The 18,205-nt window shown below is 45.5% G+C and overlaps 1 protein-coding gene across 6 annotated transcripts in view; it reads left to right on the top strand.

The window, feature by feature from the left end:
- The window catches only part of CARD11 (caspase recruitment domain family member 11), a 182,769-nt gene that overhangs the window by 122,653 nt on the left and 41,911 nt on the right, over positions 1–18,205 (top strand). The window contains exon 2 of one of the 6 annotated variants that reach the window (XM_039493159.1): positions 13,835–13,908. The exons of the other annotated variants lie outside the window; for them this stretch is intronic. Coding sequence (XP_039349093.1) covers positions 13,866–13,908 — 43 coding nt within the window. The 5' untranslated portion in view covers positions 13,835–13,865. The remainder of the gene's footprint in view (positions 1–13,834; positions 13,909–18,205) is intronic. 6 annotated transcript variants of the gene reach the window in all.

Here is an 18,205-nt window from a genome sequence, read left to right as displayed (position 1 = left end):
TTTCTATAATGTGGAAGCCACAATGACTCAAAGTTGCATCATCATGACGTTGATGCTAAGTCACAACCTGATAGTGTGTCAGCCTGAAGCTATTTCACCAGGGACAACATCAGAAAAAATAGCATTTGAGCCTGTTTAAATTACAGTTGTCACCAACCCTATATGGCATCCTTGGGCCTACATTTGGAACATTGGCTATTGGAGGCAAGCAAGGGGCAGAATTCCATTTTGGATAAAAGTTGACAAATTGTAAACATTCTTTGTTTCTCTTTCTTTTTCTGATATCTAGGTTTCACCTGCCTGAATTTCATATATAGCGGAACTTTGTTTTTAATGGGCCCATTATTGATTTGTGAGAAGAAGAAAAAGTTGAATTTGTGAATACTGATAGAATCACAGAAACGCAGGGCTAGGAGTCATCACGTCCAGTCCCCTGTGCTGAGGCAGGACCAAGTGAACCTAGACCATCCCTGACAGGTGTTCGTCCAACTCGTGCTTAAAAGCCTCCAATGATGGGGATTCCACAACCTCCTTTGGAAGCCTATTTCAGAACTTAACTACCTTCAGAGTTGCAAAGTTTTCCCTAATATTTAACCTAAATCTCCCTTGCTGCAAATTAAGCCTGTTACTTCTTTTCCTGCCTTAGTGGACATGGAGAACAATTGATTACCGTCCTCTTTCTAACAGCCCTTAACATACTGGAAGACTGTTATCAGGTCCCCATCTTCCCCCTTTCCTCCCGTCATCTTTTCCCAAGACTAAAATTGCCCAGTTTTTTAAACTGTTCCTCAGAGGTCAGGTTTTCTAAATCTTTTATCATTTTTGTTGCTCTCCTCTGGACTCTCCACGTCTTTCCTGAAGTGTGGTGCCCAGTATTGGACATAGTGCTCCAGCTGAGGTCACCTGGTGCCTAGCCTTGGCACTGGTGCTCCAGCTATGTATCAGTGCTGAGTAGAGCAAGACAATTATCTCCCGTGTCTTACCTATGACACTACTGGTAATTCACCCCAGAATGATATTAGCCTTGCACCTGTATCACATTGTTGACTCTTATTCAACTTGTGATCCACTATAACCCCAGATCCTTTTGAACAGTATTCCCCATTTTGTAGTTGCACATTTTGATTTCTCCTTCCTAAGTGAAGTACTTTGCATTTGTCACCTTTGTTCAGCTTGTCCTCGTCCGTCTCTCCACGAACGCAAGTCGACGCCATGCCATTCTATTTTGTTGTGAGCATGTTCTTTCAATTTCTGGCCAAAAAGTTTTGTCATGGGACAACCCAGCACATTTTCGTTCTGCCCATCGGTCGCTTGTGGACTCTGGAGATCCAGTCACTGATGCAGGTTGTCCACCTAATTGTCTTGCCTGCGGACTATATGACCCGTCCATCTTTGCTTTGCGTCGTACATTGCCTGCACTACATTGGTCACCTCTGTATGTCTTCTGAGCTCCTCATTCGGTATATGATCACGGAGCGATATCTTACATATTCGCCTTTCCATTGCTCTCTGGTTGACAGCAAATTTTTCTTTCTCCGCTTTCGTCATTGGCCAGCTTTCTGCTCCATATATCATTGCTGGCAAATCTGTGGAGTTATACAGTTCTTTCCTTTTCTTCATGGGCAGTTCATCATCCATTAGGGATGTCTTTATTTTGCTGAAACTTGGCCACCCTGCCTTTCGCCTCCTACTGCATTCCCCTTTGAATGAGTTGTCTCTGCTCAGCTGCTGACCCAGATAAATATATTTGTCGACCTCCTTGATTTCTTTCCCATTTACAGTGATGATTCCTTCTGCACAATGCTCATTCCACATCCACTTCGTCTTCAACATGTTCACTTCCAACCTGATATCATGTGAAAGTATTTGCAGTTGCTTGTCATGGGGTCACTCATCACCCTGGCGCCTCCTGCTGGGTGTTTCGGGAATTAGCTCAGTCCCAGTGGGTGCGCCCTCGGGTGGTGGGGCTCTCCCATCCTCACCTCCACCTGCAGACCCATTACAGCTCCTTCCTCTTGGCATCTGCTTCGTGGCACAGCCCTCCGGCCATGTCACCATCCGGTTTCCCCCTTCTGGGGGACTCCTCCAGCAAGAGTCCAGCCACTCCTCTCAGCGGCTTTGCAGTCCCCAGCTCCTTCAGCAGCTGTTGGGAGGAGGGGCAGGCCCGCCCACTACTCCAGGCCCTGGCCCATGGACCCGGCTAACAGTAGCTTCCTGCTGCCTCTTTCTTCCAGCTCACTATCTCTATTCTCTGGGCCATTTCCCTGCAGCCTCCGTTCCTTCTGCTCCTGCCTCTGGCTCCAGCTCCTTTGTCCTCTTTCCAGGGCCTCAAGCCTGTTAGTCCTGGCAGCCCGCCAGGAGCCATCCAGGAAGCCAGTCTTCTCCCTAGGGCTCCCTGCAGCAGACTCCCTCACTCTGGTCTGCAACATTCTTTTATATGGACCGGCTGGGACCTGATTGGCTGGTCCAGCTGCCACCCTAATTTTCTGCAGCCACTGCCCTAGTTGGCTGTTTGCCACTCAGCCTCCCTAGCCAGGTTTTAACCCTCTGAGGCCAATGCGGGACAGGTGCCCCGTCACATTGCTGTAATTTGTTCTCCAGTTCTGCTGTGTCCTTTGCCAGTATTACACAGTCGTCAGCGAAGAGAAGATGCATTAACTGTTCATCAATTCTGGTTCCTTCTTCCCAGTTCAGTTTCTTGAACAGTGACTCCAATACTGCTGCAAACAGCTTCAGTGAAATTAAGTTGCCTTGTCTGACTTCTCTGCTTATAGTAATAATGCAGGGGACATTAAATAATGTTATCTCTGTCAAGCAATTGTGGTTAATTTCTTCCAGCAGGTCGATGTATCTCGGGTCGATTCCGATTTCATTGAGCACATTGAGTACAGCGTTGATCTCTACTGAGTCGAATGCCTTTTTGTAGTTGACAAATGCAATACACAATGGTACTTTGTATTCCTTGCATTTTTCAATGAGCTGCCGAACTGAGTGGATGTGATCAGTTGTTAAATACCCTGAGCGGAAACCAACTTGTTCTCTGCTTTCGTGCATTTCAAGATCCCGCTTAATCCGATTGAGTATGACGTGGGTGAAGACTTTATATACTTGTAAGAGGACTGTAATCGGACAGTTGTTGCTCATTTCTTTTGAATCACTTTTCTTCATCAATAGTATTGTTTTTTATTTCTTCCATGCATATGGAAGATACTTTGCACTTGTCTTTACTGAATTTCATCTTGTTGAATTCAGGCCAATTCTCAAATTTGTCAAGGTCATTTTGAATTCTAATCCTGTCCTCCAAAGTGTTTGCAACCCTTCCCCTCTCTCTCTCTCTCTCCGTTTAGTGTCCTCTGAAAATTTTATAAGCATACTCTTACCGATATCTGAAGTTGCCAAATTTAATTTGAATTTTCCCAAGGTCTCCTCAGCACTGGTATGTTGATGTTTTGCCGGTTAGGATTGGGGTATATTGGCAGATTACTGCAGAGCATGTATCCTAGAAATGAGTGTCCACTAATCAGCTTTTTTATGATTATGAATGTTATTTGAGGTAAAAAATTCAAAAGCACCTAAGTTATAAGCCTGGTTTTTCCTGGACATTACCTCTTTTTTGATCCTCCATCCTCTGTCTGGGAGGATTTTTCAAATAACAGGCAGTGTCCAGGACTTTTCAGAGCCAGATGCTGCAGCTCAGAAAGAGCCCCAATTGGTCTGCTTCCAGATGGGTCCCTTCCCTGCATTGACAGCTGATTGGGCCATTCCTCTGCAGCCACAGCTGTCGAATCCCGCCCACTCAGACCCTGGCTCCTAGCCCTGGGGAGTGGGCCCACAGAGAGGCGCTAATTGACAGCTGTTGCTGCATCCTGGACTTGTTCCAGCTGCCCTGTCACCATGACAGGGCGCGACGCTGTCCCCCCCCACCTCCAGTGAGTACCCCTCCTGCAGGTATCACCTCCAGCTCCCCCAAATGTACCCTCCTCTAGATCCCTTCCTCCCCTCCCCCGCAGTGTCCTCTTTTTGGAGACCTGAAATATGGTAACCCTAAAATCCTGTTTATTTTAATGAGAATCCCAATGGGAGTTAAGCAACTAACATTTTGAAAATGGGATTTAGATTTCTAAGTCACTCAAGTGCTTTTGAAAATTTTACCCTTTGTTTCTTCTAAAAAAAAAAACCCTCTGAAAAGACAAAACAAATTAACAACCGAAAGTTAAAGTTGTGACAGATGAGTTTAAAAAAAAATCCCAAGAAAATTCATAGTTAATAGAGCCATTGCATTCTTAACTCACCACATTATATCAACGTATTGTAAGGATGTCAAACACTGATTAAGTAGCATAACGTATTTGCTGTAGTGCCCAGACATTAAAGAGCAAGTTGAGAATGGAGTGTCAGGCGTAATTGTCCGTTTTCTCATTTTATTGGCTTGTGTCACATCCCTAACATTACTTTAAATGTAGCTTTGTGTATCTTTGAGTTTCCCCTTATTTTCCCAATGGCTAGTAATATTTTGTGTTGTAGTTTTCCTCTCTTTCATGTGCCATGTTTTCCATTACTGTCACCAGCCCTGCCAGGATGTCCTTGGAGAGGTGCCTTAATGGAGCTGTCCCGGTTAAAGAAATTCAATGTGATTGAGCTGCAGCAAAGAATCAAAATCCGAATATCTGAAAGGGATGAATAATAACTAGGTATTAAAGCATATTGGTTATTTATTACTGGCAGAAGGCAGGGAAACATTAGCATGTAAAAAGCTTCATATTAATCACTGCTGGTGAGTGGAAACCTGAAAAGTCACCTCTATCTTTGCTAACTCCATTTTCATTATTCCTGGTGTGTTATCACTCTTCCAGTCCCCTCTCCCCCAATGTCCACAGCTGGTAAGAAATAATTCTGAACAGGCAGGCTACAGAAACAGACAGGGTTAATTACAGGAGATAGAAGTAGCCAGGATGCCAAAATAGGGCAGGTGGTTTCTTTATTTTTCACCTGCTCAGATCCAGCTTCAGCTACGGCCTGCAGGGAGGAGGGTGAGAACAGAACCCAGAGACTGAGCTGTTGTTCACTGTTCTTCATCGGGGTATAAATAGGAGCTGCAGTCTCAGCTGGGAAAAAAATCTGTGATGAGAAATGGAGGGCAGTGCAGTGATTAGAGCAGGGCAGTTGGGCATCGGAATTCCTGGATGCATTCCTGGCTCTGCTGCCAATTCACAGTGTTCCTCTGTCTACCCACATGTAAAGTGCACATAATGATACTTATGTGCCCCATGGAAGTGTTGTGAGAGTTAAATGATGTTTGTAAAGTGCTTTGATTTGATCTGAGAGGCTTCACCAGCAGTTAGGTATCAGCACCTGGCACTTTCCTGAGCCAGCATTACAAAGCTCTTACTTTTCCAAACAAACATCAGAGATGTAAACTCCCTGCCTTTAGGCCATGCTGAGGATGACAAGATCCTGTTTCATCTGGAAAATCCTCAGCAGCCCCAAGCCACCTCTGTAGCAGTTCCACACTGGGTGGAATGCTGCTCATTCTTAGCCACTGTTTTCCGTTACTGACCAGAAGAACTGCCTCTGGGTATGTCACACTGGTAGGCAAACTGTTTGTATGCAACCTCATGCCGGCATCTTTCAGGATTTTAAAACCTGCCCTGAAGTCTCAGCAATGAAGCCAGAAGAATTAAATAGTAACCAGGGCCAGTGCTGTTAAAGCCCATCTACTTTAGAAAATATTAGCGAGACAAAGTGGGTGAGGTAATATCTTTTATTGGACCAGCTTCTGTTGGTGAGAGAGAGACAAGCTTTTGACTCTGTCTCTCGCACCAACAGAAGTTAGCTCAATAAAAGATATTACCTCACCCACCTTGTCTCTCTCATATCCTGGGGACAACACGGTTACAACAACACTGCATGCAACAATGAGAAAAGCACTAGTTCAAGTACCAGCAGTACTCTTGCCCACCCACAGAATTGCTCCAAATGCTTCCAAAATAGTCCAGAAATCGTTTCACTTGCACTAGCCCGGGCAGTTCCTGTGACCATTTCCATCCACACCAATTCATTCCCAACCATTTCGCTGCTAGAGTAGGTGGGAAGTGCAGGTTTTGTGGTTGCACTGGTTCAGGCAGCTCTCCCAGTGTTCTCCCACAGTGCTTCCCCGCTTTTCAGTGATGATTCTGTACAGGCTTGTTTGGGGTTTTTTTTTGGCAACTTGTGCTCTCCGCCAGGGCAAAAAGGACCTGTGCATCCTTCCTCTGAACTTACCTCAGGCAGCTGTGGCTGTGTGGTTGTGCAGGAACCTGGCACACTCCTTCCCCCTTACACTCAGACTGATACACAGACCCAGTTGCAAGAACTTCTGTCTCCCGCTGTTCAGGAGCCGCGTCAGAGGAGCTGGCGCAACAACACACGTACACACACTCCCAGGAACAAGCCCCTTGCTCTTCGCGTATGTCTTCACTGCAGCCGACCCATGTCAGCTGGCTCAGGTGATTGCAGTGTAGACATTCAGGCTCAGGCTGGGGCCCGCGTACTGGAACCCTAGCCCTTCATACAATCTCCTTTCCCTCTGGAGCTAAGGGACCTAGAAACATGGTAAGCCCTGAGGCAAGGGTGCACAGCCCACAAATGCCTGGATGTGGGCTGAAGACTCTTGTGAGGGACACTAGGTTTCTGTATATTTTGTAGGACTCTGGTAAGCCCCACAGTGCTCCTCTTCTGCTGTTCTTTTGCACTTTGTATGTTGCTGTTTCACACTGGAGCGATTGCTACCATAGGGAAAGAGAATCCTTCCCAGCAAAGAAAAATGTGGCACAACAGCCTTAGAAGAGCTGAAGTTCTGGCAGGGAAAAGCAGGAGTTAAATTGGCTGCTGCATAACAGTTGTGTTTTATGCTTGCCTGTCACCTCAGCCTCATTTTCCATGGTGGCTTCATTAGCAGTGAGCTGCTAATTAAATTTCATATTTATGATGAGAAAATAAAATCATTGGACCTTTTTTAAATAGTCATTTCAATTTTTATTTTTTTTATTTTTTTTGCATTTTGACTCAGGCAGCTGAGTCAGCAGTAGAGAGTCTGCAAAGATGAAACTTCCCAGCTTTCACAAGGAGGATAAACAGAACAAATAATGAAGGAAGGAGAGTCTAATCTAAAACCCCGTGTAGTTATTACACTATATTCATTTTTGAATACAAGAAAAACAATTCTGTTTGCTCTTCTCAGAAAGCAGTGTTGCTGAGGAGATGGGAAAGAACCTTTTTGATTTTTTTGGAGGGTTCAAGTTGTAAATACTAATCTAACTCTCAAAAGGTTGTTTGTGATGGGAGATAATATGTTGAAAAAGACTTTAGACTGGTCCATTGACATTGATTACCACCATGTACTCTCCAGTAGAATGTCTATTTCTTGGGTTCCCAAGGATTAAATATTGCCATGCATAAGCATTGATTTATGGTGCCAAGTCTCTTCCTCTTGGAATTTGTAGTTTTTCTGTAGTAGTGGAGAGTTTATACGGTGTCGTCAAACCAGAACTATAAACTACTTCTCCCAGCAAGCTTTGTATGCAAGAAGGGCTCTATAGCCGCATCCTATTCATCCCTGATGTCCTCTGCCAGTTGACACCAGGGGGTCCCTGGGTCACCCCAGCCGTTATTTTGCTGCTTACATGGCAGGTGAGCTATTTGCAAAATATGACCTTGATTGCGGGTTCTGCTCTTGTTGAAAGAAAATGTTTTGCACAGCACAAACAGTAATGTTTGATGGTAGAAGCTGCTGTAGAAGTCCTGCATATTGCTATTATTCCTTTTCCCTGGCAGTGGGATAATGATTAATGGAGAACGTTACTTACAGGAACAAAGTACAGTCCCACCTGTTGAGGAGTTAGGAGTTTATTACAGTGGGGCTCATCATGCTGCTGCCCTAATTCTCCCAGGCTGGGAATGGTCTTGTGCATTCCATCTTTGTTTTCCCCACCCTTTCACTGATGCACATGTTGCTGCAGAAGCACCTCTGTTGTAATGTCTGCGGAAGAGAAGGCTGTTTTCAGGTAATACCCCTCTCCCCCATCACATCCAGAGCAGAGCTCTCTATCACCATGAGACACTTCCCCTTCGATTTCCCTCTACAGAGGTGTCATGTTTTAAAGTCACCCACAGCCTCTGTTCAGAAGAAATGGGGAAGTGAGGCAGCCCCCAACACCTCTCCCCCTGCTATATATAGACACAGCATTTCTGAGAGAGGATGGTGGGTGTGCGCTTCCGGAGCTATGTCACACAGTCCCGCTGCGGCAGCAAGTGAAGAGGCAGGACACAGAGCGAGAGGAAGGAGAGGGGATCAGAGGGGGTAACGAGGGGAAGCCACTTTTACTAGATGAAACTTATTTAAAAGGTTCAGCCACTTCTGTATGAAAGGCACAGCTTTCTAACCAGCAGAACAGCAGGTAGCCTGCCAGGTGCTGCTTCTCACTTGTAGTGGGACTTTGTACTTCCTCAGCAGTGTTGCATTTTATCTGTTGGGTAATTTTCCTTCCCAAGTGACATCCAGATTTCTACATGTGCTTTGTGCTCTGCTGGCGGGGAAGAGCTCACAGCACTATACTTCCAGCTTTAAGCCAGGGGTACCACAAAGGGAGTCTTAGGAACGTTGGCACTGCCCATCCAGAGGCATTTCCAAGGAGCTTTATGACTGAGAATGGAGCCTATCACCAGTTGAGTAAGTACGTTCCCCCAGAGGCTAGCACACCCTCTGCTAAGTTGTAGTGCAGTAGCATGTCCCATCATTTGACTCACTGATTCTGGCTTGGAAAGACACCTGATGCCTGTGTTATGTATGGCATTTACTTCATTCTTCAGGCAGATCTGAGAAAGAAAGGTGTGAGCAACTGGACTAGTACATTGGATGGTGCACCAAAGAGTAGTCTTTACCTTACAACTGTTGGCATTTCAAAGGCATAATTACAGGGAGGTACAAAATTGAATAAGTAGTTAGGTGAATACTATATATCTGAGGTTCAAGAAGTAGTACGCAGATGTTAACAATCATTGGCCGTAGGATGCTGAGCAGGTTTTGGGATGACAAACTCAATGGTAAATAGTTAGCTGGTAAACATACAAATGATTGATTCTATATAGAGAGCTAGGTGTGAAATCATTATACCTGTGTATAGTGCACTTGAGATGTTTGAAATAGCTGTCATATTCCCATGAAAGGCCAGAATTGTTGTACTGTGATATTTTATTTTAGTGGTGAGGTTTTGTGTCTTGTATTGTCTTATGTGTTGAGAGTAGTAGGTCTGCTAAGATCCATCTGTCTTCTGAACCTGTCAGTCAGCTTGTTACTTATTCATATCTCATATTTCTTGTATTTTGTCTAGCCACAGTATAGTACTCTCATTTGTGAGCAGGAGTGTGACAGTACATTCCTAACAGTAGGGTGATATTGGATCTCATACAGTCCTTTGAGTAAAGTATTATTCATAAATTTATCTGGGCCAAGATGAAGACAGTGGAATTACATGAATGTAACAGATGAAAATTTTGGCCTTTCTGCTCATTGGGATGTCACATGAGTTTGTGTTCATTTCTTGCTGAATTTGGACACTTCCTGGTAAATGAGACAATCCGGTCCTGACTCTCAGACATTCCATGTCATGAACTGTTGTTTGGACATGACAGAATACTGTACTTTCAACAAGAATCCCATTGACCTCACTGGATGAGAGAAACATTGCAAGTTTGAATTTTGTGGACGCATTTTCTAACCCATGTAACACATGGGTTTACAATAAGCCAAAACTTAAGTAAATAACACCTATGATAACTTTATATGATACAATTACATTTCATTCTCTCTTAATATTTATCTATTTGTACACATAAAAGGGAGCTGCTAATAGCACTAAGGAGAACCAGCTATAATGCATGCAAGGGCAGTGGGAGCTTTTGCTAATGTGGGAATGAACCTCTATCCCAATCTTGGTTCCCACACAGCTGTCAATTCAACTTAATCATGAGCCAAGGCTCACATACCAGAGTTATGTGCTAGTTTTATGATGGAGACAAACACACACACACAGATATATATGATAAGTAAGGCAACGATTTTGTCATGGAGACCTCTGGGACTTGAGCCTGTGGCGCCTGGGAGCTGCAGAATCCTCCCCATAGCCCATGGTGGTTGGAAACTGTGGCAGGCCCAAGCTCCTAGCCGCAGTGGACGGTGGGGGTACCCTGCAACTCCGAGCTGCTGCAGGGGGGGCAGGGGTGCCCCACAACTCCTAGGCGATGGGGATGCCCCGTAGCTCCTGGCTGCCATGGGAGCTCCCAGCCACTGCAGGCGGGTGCCATACAGCTCCCCACGGGCGGTGGGGGTGCCCCGGAGCTTCAAGCCACCACAGGCCACTGGGGTGCCCCAAGCTGGGAGCCATGAGCAGTGGGGTGACTCCACAGCTCCAAGATGGGGACCTCTGGGATGGTGTGGGGACCCTGCAGCTCCCCATTTTGTGATGCATATTTTTAGTAAAAGTCACAGATATGTGACAGGCTTCTGTGAATTTTTCTTTATTGCCCGTGACCTGTCCGTGATTTTTACTAAAAATATGTGTGACAAAATCTTAGCCTTAACAATAAGACCTAAGCTAAGATCACCAGACTCATTTGCACTGATGGCCAAAGTGAATTTTGAACCCAGATCTCCTGAGTTGAAAGGCTGGCGACGTGACCTTCCTGTACCTAGCATCTTGTCATCCTCTTCCTCTTAACTCATAACTCTTCCTCCTCTTAGCCTAGTTGGAATCCAGATGCCAGTTGTAAAAACAGACTGTTCATCACCACTAAAAACAAGTGTGAAGCCTGGCAATGGGCTTTCCGTAATCTCAACAACATTCCCTATATCAAGTATCTCATGAGCCATGTACTACCCAAGGACAACGGCTTCTTACCTCTGCTTTCCCCACATACGAGTAAAGAGAATGTCTGTGTCAGCAGCTAAATGCTGCATTCAAACAAAAAAATCCAGTCTTTAAACATGTTTGTATTACAATATCACCCTCATTGTCATTGTCCTCATCATCATGCACAGTAGTGTGGAGGACGTGTAAATTAAAGTACTTACTAAGTGTCAAGCTTTCATCTCTCTGCTTGCTGCTTCTCAAATCCTTTTAAATGCATGCACTGAATTCCTGTGGTAAATTATTAAAATTATTGTGCCATTAGCTTGATTTGCATGCTCTGAACTAACACTAATCTTTAGCATGCCAAGATCTGGCTCTGGACCTCCCAATCTTACACTCCCTGTATCTTCCCAGTTGCTTCTCACATCTCACGATTTTTACTACAACCCTTCTTACTTTCATCCCCATCTCTCTTTCGTCTCCTCTTTGTTTTTCTCTGCATTCCCCTTTCTCTCACCTTTCCTTCTTCTTCTTCCTCCCTTCTATCTTTTCTTATCCCTGTTTCTCTTTTCTGTCTTTCTCCATCTCTCTTTCCTCCTGTTTCCCGTCCTTCTGTTACAGGAGAGCTGTCGCTAGAGGCACCATTTTAAACAATGGTGATATAAATGAAGCATTGAAATCCTACATTTGGATGTTAGATTGGCACCTAATGTGTGTGTGTGTATAAAGCAGCTACATATGCACCTAAGATGCCCTGTTAAGATGCTCACATCTGTAAATTCAGATGTATGTCTTCAGACACTCCTGGGGGAATACTGCGCTTTAAAAATTCGGCACAAATTTTTAAAATTGTGCAAAATCCTGCAAATTTTGTCAAAATTTCACTATATAATCACACCAGTTTCAATTATTATGGTAATTGATTTCAAAATCCCTGTCAGCAAGTATATCTGTAACAATACAGACACACGCAAAAATTCCCCCAGGAGTAGAGAGTTAAAGAAACCCCTACGACAACCCAGTTCCTTTTTCTCTGTCCCCTTCCCCACAGAGCCCAGCCGGGGAGCCAGACACTCACACTCCCTCCCCGCTAGAGCAGCTCTCCCAGCCCAGACATTCACACCCCCGCCCTCCTAGCCCAGCCCAGCCATGCCCCTACCTCTGCCCCACCCCAGACACTCACCACCACCCCACAGCCCAGACACTCTTATCCTCTACTCCCACAGAGGCCAAGGAGCCAGAGGGAGAAACTGCCTGATGCTGGGTCCCAGGCTTGCACGGAGATTCCTGTGCACTGCCCCGTCCATCCTTCAGGCTGTACTGGGAACTGCAGCTGCTGGGAACCCCAGACCTTGTCTTCTATTTGCGAGCTGGGCTCTGCACTGGCCCTAGTGGCAGCCAATGTCGCTGCAGCCGATTTCTGTGGGGAAAAAAGGAAATTCTGCGCACACAACATTAATTTCTGCAAAATTCTGCATTGCGCAGTAGTGCAGAATTCCCCTAGCAGTAACACTTCTCAAGTTGTCTGTCCTGATCACAGTGTTAATCATTCCGTTTTCTCTTAATATGTATTGAGAAATGCCATGGGTAACACTTTCAGAAGAGCCTACGTTAAATCCCACTTTCAAAAATGATGTAGACACTTAGGAGCCCAAGTCTCATTGTCTTAGGGCTGGTCTCCACTGAAAATTTACATTGGCATAGCTGTGTCTCGGGGTGTGAAAAATCCACAGATCTAATCCTGGTGTAGACAGTACTAGGTCAATGGAAGAACTCTTCTGTCAGCCTAGCTACTGCGAGCTACAGCCTAGCCACCTCTCTGGGACATGGATTAACTACAGTGATAGGAGAACCCCTCTCAGCACTGTAGTGAGTGTGTACCCTGAAGCACTACAGTGGCACAGCTGCAGCTATGCCGGTGTAGCATTTTAAGTGCAGACATAGCCTCACAGCATTCAAAATGGGATGTAGATTCCTACGTCACTCACAGATGCTTTTCAAAATGATTAGCAACTAGTGCTCAGATGCTATGGTGGTGGGCGGGATATAAGTATCTGCATAGAAGAGAATACACACAGAAAGGGTGGCAAAAAAGCCTAAGTGTCGCTACCACGCTGTTTGCGAAGGAGGGTTTTTTCCATTTTCTGTGTTTTTATTATTGGTAATAGATGTTGTGCAGGCAAATCTGATTGGATGCTGCCTGTCTGGGCTATCACAATCTGTTGTGGGTTTTGCTATTCAGACAAAATTAGTCATTTTCCTTCCTGTATAAGAACTTGATAAGAACTCTGAAGGGCTAACACTAATGGACTTGAGGAATGCACAGTAGGTTTGCCCTGGACCTCAGATATCTTACCAGATGGAGAGAACTGCAGAAAACATGGATCTTAATCTTGTACCGGACTGAAGTCACTGCGACGACATACTAAATATTATTGCAGTGATTAGGAGAACACATGACCTCCACAGTAACATCTCATAGGACAAACCAGCTTTCTCAGCAATTTGCCGTTCCACAAAATAGATTAAACCTAGGGCTGGGAATCCCCATGCAACCTCAAGTAAAACTAAATGGAATACGCAAGAGTGTGGACTGTTCAGATATTTAGCAAGATTCTCCTGGCATGCAGAACAATTGCCAGCATTCTGTCTTTGATGCATGTCATCTTTTCTAGACTGTGAGGTGCAAAGCCGCTCCTGAGCACTACGCAATAATGATAATAATTGATCCTTGCTTCATCCATGCATGAGTCTTTCACTTTTGGTGGAATGGAGTTTTACGTGGTTCTGTTATTAGTTGGGAAAGTAGAACTCTTCTGAGGTTCATTCCAGTTGTTCTCTCCTGTTTAGAACTCCTGACTAGGAACTAATCTCCAGGGATTTATTCCACTATTTTAATATTTTAATATAGGGACAACTTTGTAGATTTCTCCTTTTTATTCTCCTAGGTCTGAATCTCTTGAGGAAGTGATAATAAGTATGAAGAGTGAAGAGGAATTCTTTCTCTCTCCTTTTGCCAGAAGTGAGTTGGGTTTTGCTGGCAGAGCATTTTGAACCACAGTTCAGGTGTTTGGTTTGGATTGTCCCTGCCTCTCTTCTCTGATGTGTATTGAAAATGATAGTTGGTTCCCTTGTGAGCCAAGAGGCAAACTGAATAACGGGTAACTCTCTTGTGAACTGCAAGTGAAATCAAGTGATGTATGAGCGTGTCTCTCAACTGTCCTCAGTGAGGACTGCGATAGGCTGACCCAAGGGCTGCCTGAGGTGCTCAGGCAGCCCCTGGGCCAGTCACATCGGCCGCTGCAGAAGTCACTGAGATCCTGGAAAGTCACGGAATCTGTGACTTCTGTGACCTCCATGACAAACTCGCAGCCTTAATTATGATTTATTGTATTAGGTGCTCTACAAACACATGGTAGGAAGGCACTTCCTGTCCCTTGTGTGCTAGAGAAACACGGGCATCTCCTTTGGGTCACACTCAGGCAGTTTGAGTCTCTTCCACTTCCAGAGTCCTTTCCCCATTTGGAAACTTTACTCCAAACGCTCTGGCGCTATGGGGATCTCCTGCTTAAGGGGACATTCAGCCTCTGAGTTCCCTTATAAAGATCTGATTTGTATATGGCAGCCTGGCACAGATGGATCCAGGTCAGGGTTTACCTTCCACCCCTGCCCTGCAGTTATCAGGTTGTCCTGGATCTAGTAAGTCCTTGTAGGCAGCAGAGGCTTGTCAGCTGTTTCCCTCTCAGCTGCTCTGTTGCAAGAGTCAGCTACTTCTGAGACACAGCAGCTTTCCTCCTGGTTGCTACTTCTTCCTGTGACAAGTTTTCTTTTTTACGCTCACTTCCTTCAGCTAGAGCATGCTTTGCAGGTGTGCCAATTTGGTACCATTTGAGCCCAGAGAAGCTCGTTAGCCTTCTCCTGATTGGGATGGGGACATGCCTTATGACAAGGACCCAGCGTTACCTCACTGATCCCCTGAAAATCTAGTAATGGTCTCTTTCCCGCTGTAAGTTATTTGACTCAGTAAGAGAAGTAGATAGAAGATATTTATGCTAATTGAAAACTATATTGTGTTTAAAACTTTCTATTCTATTTTTTATGGGTCCGTCATTTTATATCTTCTACATTTTGCTGATGCTGGGGCATTTTGCAAGCTGGTTGACTCTCTTATAGACAGAGAGAGGGAGTGCTGATTGAAATGGTTGTTTCAGTGTCCACCCAAACTATGTAAAGCAGAAACATAGCTATTTTCAACCCTGATTATCCAGCAGTGCTCTCAGCCTCCTAGAGATACTTGGAGGATTTCAGAATCTGAAGTAATAAAGCGTAGACTGTTGGTCCTTCATCAGTTTAGACTGAGCCAATCACAACACGTCTTCCAATCTTCTCTCGCTCTGGCCATCCTTCTTCATGCTTGTCCATATCTCCTTGTTAGGAAATCATCCCACCTCTTTGGAGGCCAACCGCGTGGACGTTTCAGTTCTCGCGGATACCACTCAGATATAGCTGCAGTCCATCTGTTGTCACTGAGTCGGGCCACATGTCCCATCCACCGCATTTTTCTGAGCCTGCTTTCAACGACAACATCTCGCACTCTAGACTGTAGTTATAATAATTAAAACTTCCCTAATACCTACCATCCTGAGATTTCAAAGTGCTTTGCAGTTACTAATGAATCCTGCCTTGTGATGTTGGTATTTATTGCTATCCTGATTATCAGTTGGAGACATTGCAACACAAAGAGACTAAGGTTCAAATTTTCAAAAGCAGGCTCTGATTTTAGGGTTCTCTCCTTTAGGGTATCCATATTTAGACACCTGTCTGGACAAACTTTTCAGATGTGGTTCCCAAAGTTACTGGTAGGTATCTGAATCCATGGGCCTGATTTTCAGTAGTGCAGAACACCCAGAACTCCAGCCAGAATCAGTGAGCGTGGTGGGTGCTTAGCACCTCTGAAATTAGACTGTGGGTGTCTAAAGTTCAGCACCCACAATTCAGAGGCCACTTTTGAAAATTTGGCCTTCAATGACCAACCCAAGGCTATATGAAAAACTAGCGGCAGAGCCAAGAATAAAACCACGTTTCCTGGTTCTTTAAGCAAAAGAAGTGATTTCCCTATCACATTTCACACTCTGATTTTCCTTTATGAGGAAAAATAGCACTAAATCCTTCTCCTTTTATTGTGTTTTGTTGTTGTTGGATGTTGCTCTGATACTGCAAAGCTGCATCTATCCAAAGAGAGGGCTTATGAAAAAAGCTCTCTGCTGTCATTATTATTATGATTAAGGCTATGTTTTTATCAAGGGTATTTTTAGTAAAAATCATGGACAGGTCACAGGCATTAAAGAAAAATTCATGGCCCGTGACCTGTCCATGACTTGTACTATATACCCCTGACAAAATCTTGGGGGTGGGGGAGTGGACTGGAGGTGCCATGGGTACTCGAGGGGGGCGTTTGCCAGGGGGCACTGCGGGTGCTAGGGAGGGTGGACTGGGGGCACCGTGGGTCCTGGGGGGGGTGGACTGGGGGCTGCCACGGGTGTTGGTGGGGCAGACTGGGGGCGCCGCCGGTGCTGGGGGGCGTGGGTAGTGGCGTGTGGCCCAGGACCCTGCTGGTGCTGGGGCGTTGGCAGGCTCTCTACCTGGCTCCATACCTCCCCGAAAGCAGTGACATCCTTGTCCCTCAGCTCCTAGGTCTAGGTGCAGCCAGCCAGCTCCTCACACTGCATCCACCCTGAACTCCAGCTCTGCAGCTCCCATTGGCTGTGAGCTGTATTGGTGGCCAATGGGAGCTGCAGGGGTTGTGCCTGCAGGCACAGGCAGCGCGCAGACCCCCTGGCTGCTCCTCTGCCTAGGAGCTGGACATACCAGCTGCTTCTGGGGAGCCCCCCCCCAAAGTAAGTGCCACCCACAGCCCTCACCCTCTCCCACGCCCCAACCCCCAGCCCTGAGCCCCCTCCCACACCCAAACTCCTGCTGCTGGGGGGGGAGGGCACGGTGACCTGAGACTGCCCCAGCCAGTGCGGCTGACCCAAGGGCTGCCTGAGCTGCTCAGGAAGCCCCCGGGCCAGTCACACCAGTCGCTGCAGAAGTCACTGAGGTCCTGGAAAGTCACGGAATCTGTGACTTCTGTGACCCCCATGACAAACTCGCAGCCTTAATTATGATTTATTGTATTAGGTGCTCTACAAACACATGGTAGGAAGGCACTTCCTGTCCCATGTGTGCTAGAGAAACATACAAAGGAGGAGAATGAGCTACAGCATACACTCAAAGCGTTGCTGATGATAATAGGCACACAGCCTGCAGGTTCTAGCTTTAAAATGTTCTCTTTCTTATGTAACCCTTTTCTTTTTTATAAATATTATTTAAAACCTTGCTTTTATTTCATCTATTTAGCATCAAACACTAACCGACCGCCCCAGCCCACCCCCGTTTGACTATTAACGTGTAGTTAACATGAGAATTTTCTGTGTTGTGGTTTCTTTTTAACTGCCACCACGCTATGAACATCTGTGAACAAAATGCGGAAGTGCAAGGGACCCAGATAATTCACCACTTCCAGAATAAACTTCCTCCTCCTCCTCTTCCTCCTCACTTGCACGGCACCCTGTGTTTTTTCATGTCTCACGAAGGAGCAACCAAGTGATCCACAGAGATTGCTGGACACTGTGCTCCCAGCCTGTTCTGGAGAGCAGAGTTTGGTTCTGGTCACCTCAGGACTGATAGAGTGGCAAGAATTCAGAGGAAGGGGTAATGGAAATGATTAAGGGGCTGGAGGGATTAACTTCTGCACCATCATGGCATTGAATAGAAGTCTGGCTGTGGGAGCTTTTCCACAACAGTGTTTTATCAATGCTCGCTTGAATTGCAGAATAACAACTCCTCCATCCCCAGGATTTTCCCTTGCTGTTCTTGTTGCTCCTAAGAGAAGCTCCTTGCCTGTCCTGCCTTTGGACTTCCACCTAACTAAGAGACCCCAGGATTCAAAGCTAAACTCGTTCACTGGATGTTGTTAGAATAATAATAAACCCCAAGCATTTTATCTGTCTAAAAATGAAGCTTTCGATCTGACCTGGAGATGAGTGCTTTATGGAACCTTAGCTCTGAAGCCTGGAGGTTTTTTTCCCTTGATCAGTGGAGAGCAGTCCCTGGCATATGAAGGCTGAGAGAGACCAGAGAAGAGCTTTAACTGTGAGGTGATTCATTCAGTCAAAAATTATAACAAAAAGAAAAAAATAGCAAACACATAGGAAGGTGCATTTGTGTGAAACAGCCAGGAGAAGGCCAGTCCCCGAGATTCTCTCTTTTATTCTTCT

The sequence above is a fragment of the Mauremys reevesii genome, linkage group 10 (assembly GCF_016161935.1).
Source record: "Mauremys reevesii isolate NIE-2019 linkage group 10, ASM1616193v1, whole genome shotgun sequence".
Taxonomy (NCBI): domain Eukaryota; kingdom Metazoa; phylum Chordata; order Testudines; family Geoemydidae; genus Mauremys; species Mauremys reevesii.
The sequence above is the reverse complement of the archived record's forward strand: the minus strand, read 5'-3'. Positions and strand labels throughout refer to the sequence as shown.